Here is a 12,149-nt window from a genome sequence, read left to right on the forward strand (position 1 = left end):
CTGAAATCGTGGATGGTTAGGGTTAGGTTGTGGATGTGATGTGAAACATGTTTTTCTGTGTTTGTAGGTTGAGAAGAAGCTGGCCACTAGGCTGCAGGCGGGACTGAAAGCGTGGAGGGTTTTGGGTAGGGTTAGTTGTAGGAGGTAGGATGTCAGGGCTATGGGATGTGAACAATGTTATTTCGTGTTTGTAGGTTGAGAAGAAGCTGGCGACGCGGCTCCAGGCTGGACTGAAGGCCTGGACAGTTAGGGTTAGGATGTGGATGTGATGTGAAACATGTTTTCTGTGTTGTTAGGTCGAGAAGAAGCTAGCCACTCGGCTCCAGGCGGGACTGAAGGCGTGGACGGAGGTGCTGCTGAAAGAGGGAGATGACGACCAGGCGAACCAAGACATGGACAACGACGTCGCTCCGGCTCACAAACCCGGAGGAGACCCCAAACTGCAGGTGACCAGTCTGTCCTTTATAAGGAACCATTGTCTATGGAGACAGACGGTTGCCAAGAGCCTTTCCTTTAAGTAACGTTGGTTACTTAAGTGTCAATGGTACATTTTTTTAACTTTCTTATCTGTGATATCCCACTTGTAACATAATTTTATTACTTGTCTTTTCTTTGAGTACCTTTCTGCTCAAAGGGTCAGTTGTAGTCAGGTGACCAAACCTATTTATCTGCCGAGTCTTTTTCGTCCCCTCTCCTGGTTGCAGAGTGGACGAAAGAGACTCGTAAGCTAAAATATTTTTGGTAACAGGTAAACAGTTCTTACCTTAGGTATTTTACTTGCTATAGTTACTGTATAAAGCCAAATTCCCATATATCTGACTAGAGGGGAAAAGGAGACAGATCTCACAATTGCTATCTTGCTACAAACATGGTAAACTAATATGATGTACACCTGAATTGACTCCTTCATTTCACATCAGATTCTGTAAGTGGATTCCTCTCGAAAGACGCCCTATTTTTCCACTCCCAACCCTTAACTTGCACTCCTCAAAATTTGCACCTCAAAATGCAGGAAGTAGTGTTTTCAAGCATTACAAATTTCCAAAAAGCCCCCCTAGCTTCTGCCTGTGCTGCTCGCTGCGTGGCTTTGCTGCATACAACTGTTCCTAACCCTCCCATGTTTCCTGCGCAGACCCTGCGTTACGAGCTGCGGCTGATGAACCAGGTGATCTACCTGGAGCCGCCGCTGGAGAACGTCCGCATGCGGCTGTTTCAGCAGCTGCACGACTGGGAGCAGGTCATCACCACACTGCCCAGGATACAGAGTTCTCGTTATCAGGTGGGTACATGCACACACGTGCTCACACACACACGCTCACACACACACACACACACACACACACACACAGCAGCTGCACGACTGGGAGCAGGTCATCACCACACTGCCCAGGATACAGAGCTCTCGTTACCAGGTGGGTACAAACTCACATACACACGCACACACACACACACACACACGCTCACACACACACACACACACACACACACGCTCTCACACACACACACACGCCTCACACACACACACACACACACACACACACACACACACACACACACACACACTCTCACACACACTCACACACTCACACACATGAAAATGCAAGATTCATCTTTCCTTCTACTAGTAGGTAGTAGTAGTAGACTGGTTTATTATTAAAATCAAAGACAAGTCACATGGCAGCCAAGAGGCTGAATTGACAGACTCGTGTACAAATTGGCAGGCAATATTAATTCGCTTAAAATATCTAAAATCGTTAAAATCGCAAAACAGATAAAGGCAATATTTGGTATGAGGAACATTACTGGGTGTCGCCCCCAGAAGCACCGAACTACAAAAAGTCAATCCGCGTGTGCCAGGTAAAACTTTTCTTGTGCACCACGTGTACATGATCTGTTTGTGGCTGGGTTGCAGGTTGGGCTGGAACGCGGGGAGTCTGAGAGAGAGACGACCTACCGTAACCTGCTGACCAAACTGCCTGACGGTCAACATGCCATGGACGTGGCTTTCCAGGCCATCGAAGATGTCGTCGTCAAGACCAATGCCTATGTAGCTGTAAGTAAACTGAAGTTATATGTCATGCTTTCTGTGTTAGTGGAAGGTTTTGTGAAACAATTGCTGCTTCAATTGTGGGTTGCGGGCTGCCAAACTGTGTAAGTCTTCATGGCAAGAATCTTACGTCTAGAGACCAGATAACGCAGTTCAAATGTAGAACTGCCAGATATCACAAGAGGACATTGCCTTACCTAGTAGACCTACTCAACAACAAAGGGTTCGCGTCATAAATAAGCAATAAGACAAGCACACTGTAAGGTTCTAAATGTTTATGTATATATTCTTTTATCTTTTATTTAATTACTGTATTTTAATCGTAAATCATACTTTCCTTTAGCCGTCAAAGGCTGCCACTGTACGATCTGTAATGATAATGAGGATGTAACTAAACCATTCATTCTAACAGTTCAGTCATCAATGATCATGTGATTCTGTCTGCAGTCCTGGCCCCAGTACCAGGCCCTGTGGGACCTGAGGGTTAGGGTTAGGGTTAGATAGAAGTTACTGTAGTAACTGACATGTGATGTCGTGTGTTAGGGTTAGGGTTAGATAGAAGTTACTGTAGTAACTGACATGTGCTGCCGTGTGTTAGGGTTAGGGTTAGGTAGAAGTTACTGTAGTAACTGACATGTGACGCCGTGTGTTTCAGTCCTGGCTCCAGTACCAGGCCCTGTGGGACCAGAGGGGGAGGGTTAGGGTTAGATAGAAGTGAGGGTGAGGGTTAGGGTTAGGTATAAGTTACTGTAGTAACTGACATGTGATGCCGTGTGTTTCAGTCGTGGCTCCAGTACCAGGCCCTGTGGGACCTGAGGGGGAGGGTTAGGTTTAGATAGAAGTGAGGGGGAGGGTTAGGGTTAGATAGATGTTACTGTAGTAACTGACATGTGACGCTGTGTGTTTCAGTCCTGGCTCCAGTACCAGGCCCTGTGGGACCTGACTCCTGACCAGGTCTACAACCGTATCGGGGAGGGCATCCAGCGTTGGGTCAATGTCATCGTTGAAGTCAAGTAAGTCAATAGTTCGTACTTACAAACACTTCTCCTGCAGTCTCTTAGTGTCACTGGTGTAAGGTAGTGGATGCTACCTGAAATGTCGGACCGTTTCCAAAATCATATCCAGTTGCGTAAGATACGCCTGCTGCGTTTCGAACATAGACGTACATTTGAAAACATTTGTAGAAACTGATTAACACAGGAAGAGTGTTAGAATGAAAGCTCATCTCTGTTGGTAGAATTCATAGTTATAGAGTCCTAAAGCTTTGTTCCAACACAAGAAGGGAACTCACCATAAATTTTCGGTCAATCTTGTCAACCTTCAGATGTATGATGCACTTGCTGACTCTCAGGAAGTCTGAAATGTGATGATGTCAGGAAGACTGACTGTATTCATGTGATAGCATAATACATTAAAAATGCAGTTGTCTTAGCTTAGAATGAAGTTGTACAGGACCACGGGTGCTTGGGTAGAAGCCTGGTGCTCTGCCATGCTTCAGTTGGACAGCCTGAAATAACACGGCCGGAATCTGTTTCTGTAGGCAGTCTCGGGCAACCTTTGACACTGCGGAGGTGCGGAAGGAATTCGGGCCGATTGTGATCGAGTTTGGCAAGGTAAGACTTTGACCTCTAACAGCCAACCTGTAATATTGAGTTGCATGGTGAAGTTTAGTGATAACATTTTTTTGTCCTGTCCTGGAACCATCTTTTAAAGCAGCCTGTTTGAACCATGTCTATCTGTATAGCCGGTATAACCACCCTTCAGTGTAACACACCAGTGTAACAGGCATTCATGACAGCGCAGTGGCAGCTGGCTATATTATACTGAACAACCTGTTACACATCTAACTTTGCACATCTAACTAACTGTAAGCATTGTTTAAAGCTATCTAGCAATGATGCCGCAACTGTACATGGTGGTAACAAGTTCCACAATAATAGTTCTTTGAAAGAAAAGACACCTCAATCCTCAGTTGATATAACTCTGGTAGTTGAAGGCATGCCTGTTTCCTGTCCTGTTTTAGGTCCAGTCGAAAGTGAACCTGAAGTACGACTCGTGGCACAAGTTCAGAACTCTGTTAGTTATGCCTGTTTCCTGTCCTGTTTTAGGTCCAGTCGAAAGTGAACCTGAAGTACGACTCGTGGCACAAGGAGATTCTGGGCAAGTTTGGCAGCATGCTGGGAGAGTCCATGGTGGAGTTCTACGACACCGTCTCCAAGGTGAGAGACATTCTGAGTTGTGAAAAATAATCATCAAGCCAGACTTGTATGTCTCATTGAGCTTTTGAGTTCAGAGAAAGAATGTTACATTTCTTAATGTCTTGGGTGTGGTGTACAAAGCACAGTAGCTTCTGGTGTACATATGCTGCTGTCATTAAATGCACTGTTCTGAGATATGCAGTTGTGAGACGTGTTGCTATCCCCCATACAGAGCCGTACTGAGCTGTGACTTGTTGTTATCCCCATACAGAGCCGTACAGAGCTGGAGCAGCACTCCAGAGAAAGAATGTTATAAATGTTAAAGTCTCAGGCCCAGTAGTTGCCCTGTGCGGTAGTGAGATGTGTTGATGTTGTTCCTTAGAGCCGTACCGAGCTGTGACGTGTTGTTATCCCCCATACAGAGCCGTACTGAGCTGTGTTGTTATCCCCCATACAGAGCCGTACTGAGCTGGAGCAGCACTCCATGGAGACAGCATGGTAGCTACTGGTGGGCTACTGTTATTGATGTGGGTTGTTACTGTGCAGTTGTGAGACGTGTTGTTATCCCCCATACAGAGCCGTACCGAGCTGTGTTGTTATCCCCCATACAGAGCCGTACTGAGCTGTGTTGTTATCCCCCATACAGAGCTGTACTGAGCTGTGTTGTTATCCCCCATACAGAGCCGTACTGAGCTGGAGCAGCACTCGGTGGAGACTGCCAGCACCTCCGATGCCGTCAGCTTCATCACGTATGTCCAGTCACTCAAGCGCAAGGTCCGCAGCTGGGAGAAGCAAGTCGACGTACGTATTGCCTGTCACTCTGCGTGGTTTACATTATAGTAGACAGTAGACCTTGTATTGACTTGTCTTACTTTTGTTTCAAAAGATTTGTCTTCACTTATTTGCACATCAAGGCTTTGCGATTGTTCGTACTTATAAACCTGCTTTTCTGACAACTCTCCAGTGTCACTGACGAAAGGTAGTGAAAGGTACCTGAAACATCTGTTTACAAAATCATATCTAGTTGCTAGAGTAACTTTTTTTTTGTGTGTAGACAGTAGAGTTGTGTAATGCAATTGTTTACAAGATACAAGGTTAAGTGATTTCAGACTTGTGGAATTATGTAATTTGGTTGTTTGTATTTAGGTGTACCAGAACGGTCAGAGAATCCTGGAGAAGCAGCATTGTTTGTGACAGGTTTGTTTATTTGTTTGTTTGTTTCTTTGTTTGTATTTAGGTGTACCAGAATGGTCAGAGAATCCTGGAGAAGCAGCGTTTCCAGTTCCCGTCCTCCTGGCTGTACGTGGATAACATCCTGGGCGAGTGGGGAGCCTTCACTGAGATCATGAAGAGGAAGGACTCGGCCATCCAGACACAGGTACTGTATACATCATCTATCTGTCTGTAACAGCCAGGACCGAGCTAGTACACATTTCCCTTCACATAGCCCTGTCAAGCATTATATTTTCTGAGCTTAACACATTGAATTGCAGTATCTCTAATAACTAAACTGTTAGTAAAAGTCAAACTTCCGCAATGCAGTCTGTCACTTTCCATAGGACAACAGTCGAAACTTGCTTGGCTCAACTGTAATGCCCACCATGTACCTTAGTTTCTGTTCAGTGTGCTTGCAAAGCAGGTGGCCAGCAGTTATGAAATAAACCTTTTTTGGATGCTAGTATATTACCTGAGTTTAGTAAGATGAAAACTATACTTTAATTCTTTGCAGATTGCCAGCCTGCAGATGAAGATTGTGGAGGAAGATCACAGCGTGGAAACTCGCAGCACAGAGCTTCTCTCAGACTGGGAGAAGAACAAACCTGTGGAAGTAAGTATGGAACATCTGTATCTTCAAATTGGAAAGAAAATGTGTTGCTAGTACTGCTAAACCTACAGCTGGTAGTATAACCAATGGATTGTCCATTTCAGTACCAAGGACATGAGCAATTATAGGACAAGGGGAGGGAGATTATGCATCGGTGGGAACAGATAGACTCTTCTGACAAGAAACTATAAATTCTTCTGTATTGATACAGAATGTTCGGGTTCTGTGCTACTACATACAAGTAGCACAGAACGTCAGTGGAAATGTTGAAAGTAACCCCGATGTCTAACTCCCCAGGGTGGGCAGCGTCCGGACAAGGCGCTCAACGCTCTGGCCATTTTCGAGGGGAAGTTCAGCCGGCTGAAGGAGGACAGAGACAACCTGGCTCGAGCCAAGGAGGCTCTGGAGCTGCAGGATCCAGGTAAGTTATGATCAGGTTCTTAAAGATGCATGCTAAAATTCAGTTACAAACTGTCCTTAACTGTTAAGAAGAATCCAAAGAAGCTATTTGCATGCCTGTCTCTAATGTTGTTTGTAGAGCATGTTGAGTGTGTCTGAGGAGTGAGTGTAAGGTTGGGTTAGGGTTTGGTTCAGGGTTTGGGTTTTGGTTAGGGTTAGGGTTAGGTTTAGAGGTAAGTAAGTCAGATAATGTAATGTTGTTTTCCAGCTGTCCATTACAAGTATGTTGAGTGCGTCTGAGTAGCGTGTGACAGTTGGGTTAATGTTAGTGTTATTTTCCTGCTGTCTGTTGCAGGCATGTTGAGTGCGTCTGAGGAGTGTGTAATGGGTTAGGGTTAGAGTAAGTCTGTAATGTTGTTATCCTGCAGGCATGTAGTAAGTCTGTAATGTTGTTATCCTGCAGGCATGTAGTAAGTCTGTAATGTTGTTATCCTGCAGGCATGTAGTAAGTCTGTAATGTTGTTATCCTGCAGGCATGTAGTAAGTCTGTAATGTTTTTTGCAGGCATGTTGAGTGCATCGGAGGAGCGTGTGACGGTTGGGTTAATGTTAGGGCTAGGGATGTAACCAATGCTATATTTCTGCAGGCATGTTGTCTGCGTCAGAAGAACGTGTGACGGTGGCTCTGGAGGAGCTGCAGGACCTGAAGGGAGTCTGGTCGGAGCTGTCAAAGGTTTGGGAGCAGATTGACCAGCTCAAGGAGACAACTTGGCTCTCCGTGCAGCCCAGGAAGGTTTGTTTGTTTGTTTGTTTGTTTCATTAGTCTGATGCAGCCCAGGAAGGTGTGCACAGTCCTGTTTACAGCATAGCTATTGTGCAGTCAGGTGGTCTAGACTGAATATCTTTATCATTGATTGAGTGTGTGACAGTGTGTGTATGTCTCATTGTGTACTGCATTATCTACATCTATGGCTCTGCCATACTCTGTGCTAGACAGTATGACTTTGTGTATTCATCCGCATAGTTAACTGACAGTGTACACACATCTGCATCGGTAAGGTTGTAGCCACTAGCAAGAGATTTCTAGGTACATTGAAGAGCTGAATAGTTGTTTGCGCGTTACTAACTCCTGTTGCCTGTTGTTCCTGCAGCTGCGACAGTCGCTGGACAACCTGCAGACGCAGCTGAAGAACATGCCGTCTCGCCTGCGCCAGTACAGCAGCTACGACTACGTCTCACGTGTCGTCAAGAGCTACCAGAAGGTAAACAAACAAATAACACGTAAATAAACACATAAATATTGCTCCTTGTAGATGCTTGTTGTGGAGTTGAAGTCCTATGTTTTGTTTCTGATGTTGTCTCCTGTACTGCAGATCAACATGCTCGTTGTTGATCTGTTGTTGTTTACCCCCTGCAGATCAACATGCTTGTTGTTGAGCTGAAGTCGGACGCGCTGAAGGAGCGCCACTGGAAGCAGCTGATGAAGCGCCTGCGGGTGAAGTGGGTTCTGTCGGAGCTGTTGTTTGCTCGTTGTTGAGCTGTTGTTGTTTACCCCCTGCAGATCAACATGCTTGTTGTTGAGCTGAAGTCGGACGCGCTGAAGGAGCGCCACTGGATGCAGCTGATGAAGCGGCTGCGGGTGAAGTGGGTTCTGTCGGAGCTGTTGTTCGCTCGTTGTTGATCTGTTGTTGTTTACCCCCTGCAGATCAACATGCTCGTTGTTGAGCTGAAGTCGGACGCGCTGAAGGAGCGCCACTGGAAGCAGCTGATGAAGCGGCTGCGGGTGAAGTGGGTTCTGTCGGAGCTGACCCTGGGACACATCTGGGACGTCGACCTGCAGAAGAACGAGGGGATCGTGAAGGACGTGATCCTCGTGGCGCAGGGCGAAATGGCCCTGGAGGAGTTCCTCAAGCAGGTGAGAAGGGTTCTTAAGCAGGTGAGAAGGGTTCATAAGCAGGTGAGAAGGGTTCTTAACCCTTGTCCTGCTGACATTCCTGGCACAATATTTTTCAATAATTTCATGTCTTAATTAGATCATAGACCCCCAAATTTTTTCCCTGCAATACTATATGCTAGTTACTTCCGCATTTGTTGAGTTTTGCTGCGGTGTGATACCCCCAAATTGTACCTATACAGGGTGCTATATAGATGGTACTGTATGTACAGAACATCAATTGTGCTCCGCAGGACAAGGGTTAAGCAGGTGAGAAGGGTTCTTAAGCAGGTGACAAGGATGAGTCTGACTTCTGTAGTCCTTGTCCAGGGCTTGAAATACCTTTTCCTTCCATACCTGCACTGGTGCAGGCAAAGTTACCTACACCAGACAAATTTTACCTGCACTACAGTTTCCTTGCCTTCAGTTCATCCAAGAATTGAAATGTTTTGCCAGAATTGAAATGTTGTGCAAAGAAAATGTTCACAATGGCACCATTTTTAATGTTTTGCTATCTTCAATGATGCTCTCTTGTGGGCAATCAGCACTTGGTTTCGTATCACATTTACGGAAATGTTTGCCAACCTTTTATCTGACTGTCTGCAGGTACGTGATGTGTGTGACAATGTTTGTTTGTTTGTTTGTTTGTAGGTGCGTGAGGCCTGGCAGACCTACGAACTCGACCTGGTGAACTACCAGAACAAGTGACAATGTTTGTTTGTTTGTCCGTCCGTCTGTAGGTGCGTGAGGCTTGGCAGACGTATGAGTTGGACCTGGTAAACTACCAGAACAAGTGCCGGCTGATCAGAGGCTGGGACGACCTCTTCAACAAGGTCAAGGAGCACATCAACAGCGTGGCCGCCATGAAGCTCTCGCCCTACTACAAGGTCAGTTCAAGGTCATCTACAGTCAAGGTCAAGGGAAAAGTTAGAGTTGTAAAATTGAGAGAGAATTGTTAACTTTTTAACTTTACTACTGGGAGGACAAGTTATAACTGTTTAACTGTTACTTTTAACTGTTAGTTAAAGCTGTTGATGGTTGCTATTTTCCCAGGTGTTTGAGGTGGATGCGCTGTTCTGGGAAGAGAAGGGAAAGGTTATTGTTAGAGTAGCTGATTACCCTGTAAGCTCTTGCCTGTGTGTAAAGATGGTTGCTGTTGTTTTAGGTGTTTGAGGAGGATGCGCTGTTCTGGGAAGAGAAGGGAAAGGTTATTGTTAGAGCAGCTGATTACCCTGTAAGCTCTTGCCTGTGTGTAAAGATGGTTGCTGTTGTTTTAGGTGTTTGAGGAGGATGCGCTGTCCTGGGAAGAGAAGGGAAAGGTTATTGTTAGAGTAGCTGATTACCCTGTAAGCTCTGATTATCCTGTGTGTAAAGATGATTGCTGTTGTTTTAGGTGTTTGAGGAGGATGCGCTGTCCTGGGAAGAGAAGGGAAAGGTTATTGTTAGAGTAGCTGATTACCCTGTAAGCTCTGATTATCCTGTGTGTAAAGATGGTTGCTGCTGTTTTAGGTGTTTGAGGAGGATGCGCTGTCCTGGGAAGACAAGCTGAACCGCATCAACGCGCTGTTCGACGTGTGGATCGACGTGCAGCGACGCTGGGTCTACCTGGAGGGCATCTTCGCCGGCAGCGCTGACATCAAGCACCTGCTGCCCGTGGAGACACAGCGCTTCCAGAGGTAAACAGCTGCTAAACAGCTGCTGTCAGATTCTGGCTGTTTTAGCCTTCAGTTTGAGGTCCATAGACAACTTCTCCTTGTTGGCAAGAGACTACATTTTCTTCTTTCCATAGGCGACCGCCTTCGACTTGCCAAAGATTATGTTGCCGTGTCGGGTATACTGCGCTGGGGGGGTAAAATACACTGAGGAATTGGAGGTTTCAGGGGGTTACAATTTGGACTTAAGTTGTTACTGAGGGCAGTGTCAGCCGGCAAGCTATTCCATTTCCTGATGGTACGTGGGAAAAAGGATCTCTCTCTATAGAGATTCCTGCATCTGGGCAGCTGGTATGCTACAGAGTGGTTGAGTCGTGTCAGTTTTGAACAGCAGTGAGAATGTTCTTTATGCAACAACTAGTTTGTACATCCAATAAAATTTAGACATTGTTGCCCTGAAGAAGGTGACAGATGATAGCCACCGAGAAGGTAGCCAAGGCCCCTCTGGTGCTGGGCCTGATGAAGAAGGTAGCCAAGGCCCCCCTGGTGCTAACCCTGCCCTTTTCTCCTGCAGCATCAGTACTGAGTTCCTGGGCCTGATGAAGAAGGTGGCCAAGGCCCCCCTGGTGCTGGACATCCTGAACATCCCCGGCGTACAGCGTCTGCTGGAGAGGTTAGCCGACCTGCTGGGCAAGATCCAGAAGGCCCTGGGGGAGTACCTGGAGCGGGAGAGGTCCTCCTTCCCACGGTGAGTCACTCATTCATTCACTCATTCACTCATTCAGACACTCATTCCCACACTCACTCACTCAGTCAAGATCCAGAAGGCCCTGGGGGAGTACCTGGAGCGGGAGAGGTCCTCGTTCCCACGGTGAGTCACTCATTCACTCCTTTCATTCACTCAGTCACTCACTCGCTCATTCACACACTCACTTACTCAGTAAATCATTCATTCATACACTCATTCTGGCATTTGTATTTAAATAAGTAGCAGTTTATGGTTAAATCTTAGATTGGATTTTTTAAATCATAGATCCTTGTGTGTGTAACTATGAGAACAAACATCTGCAAATCGAGTGTCATTCTCACTGTAGCAATGACTTATTCAGACCAACATTATCTCAAACTTCACATGACAGAAGTAGTGCTTGAAATAGCCATGAATGGGACATAAAACGACAAACGTTTTGTTGGTGATTCCAGATTCTACTTTGTTGGAGACGAAGACTTGTTGGAGATCATCGGGAACAGCAAGAACGTCGCTCGGCTCCAGAAACACTTCAAGAAGATGTTTGCAGGCGTGAACTCCATCGTGCTGAATGAGGACGCAACTCTGGTCAAGGGGCTGTCTTCCAAGGAAGGCGAGGAAGTAAGTCTTCTGTTCTTGATTTGATTTATTCACACAAACAACAATAAAAGCAAACTTCACAAAATGTAAGCAACAGTTACTGAAAAAGCAGACATGCAGGGCATGGGAAAATGCCATGGTGGCTCATTATGTTCACCATTGTAGAGAGAAAATATGTTTTTGCTCTGGTTTTTCTTCTCTAAACACATAAGGTCAATACTCTGGACCAGATGGCTTGGCTATCACCATGGTAACTGGTGCTGTATCAGACACCCTGTGGTGTTGGGTTACTTTGTGTAGCAAGTGGTAGGACAGAGTTGGAGGGGCTGGTCATCATATATTGCTGGTAAAGCAGGAGATGAGAGTTAACAGTAACTGTTGATAGCAGAAGATGAGAGTTAACAGTAACTGTTGACAGCAGGAGATGAGAGTTAACAGTAACTGTTGATAGCAGGAGATGAGAGTTAACAGTAACTGTTGATAGCAGGAGATGAGAGTTAACAGTAACTGTTGATAGCAGGAGATGAGAGTTAACAGTAACTGTTGATATGTTGTTTCCCAGGTGATCTTCAGTTCTCCGGTGTCGATCAAAGAGAACCCGAAGATAAACGAGTGGCTGACGCTGGTGGAGCAGGAGATGAGAGTCACGCTGGCCCGGCTGCTGTCCCAGTCCGTCACCGAGCTCAAGTCCCTGGGGGAGGGCGCCGTGGACCCCGCCAAGTACATGCAGTGGGTCGACAAGTACCAC

General features: G+C 46.1%; 1 protein-coding gene across 1 annotated transcript in view; it reads left to right on the forward strand.

Annotated features, from left to right (window-relative positions):
• LOC109483988 (cytoplasmic dynein 1 heavy chain 1-like) overlaps window positions 1-12,149 on the forward strand; it is an 82,257-nt gene that overhangs the window by 26,168 nt on the left and 43,940 nt on the right. The window contains 17 exon segments of the mRNA XM_019787145.1: window positions 297-446; window positions 1,133-1,279; window positions 1,913-2,053; window positions 2,957-3,060; window positions 3,588-3,660; window positions 4,156-4,266; window positions 4,927-5,046; window positions 5,483-5,623; window positions 5,975-6,073; window positions 6,368-6,491; window positions 7,116-7,261; window positions 7,620-7,730; window positions 8,174-8,383; window positions 9,142-9,288; window positions 9,911-10,077; window positions 10,628-10,801; window positions 11,257-11,422. Of these exon segments, the coding sequence (XP_019642704.1) occupies window positions 297-446; window positions 1,133-1,279; window positions 1,913-2,053; window positions 2,957-3,060; window positions 3,588-3,660; window positions 4,156-4,266; window positions 4,927-5,046; window positions 5,483-5,623; window positions 5,975-6,073; window positions 6,368-6,491; window positions 7,116-7,261; window positions 7,620-7,730; window positions 8,174-8,383; window positions 9,142-9,288; window positions 9,911-10,077; window positions 10,628-10,801; window positions 11,257-11,422 (2,331 nt within the window).

This window comes from Branchiostoma belcheri, unplaced genomic scaffold, assembly GCF_001625305.1.
Source record: "Branchiostoma belcheri isolate BF01 breed outbred unplaced genomic scaffold, Haploidv18h27 scaffold68, whole genome shotgun sequence".
In the NCBI taxonomy this organism is placed as follows: domain Eukaryota; kingdom Metazoa; phylum Chordata; class Leptocardii; order Amphioxiformes; family Branchiostomatidae; genus Branchiostoma; species Branchiostoma belcheri.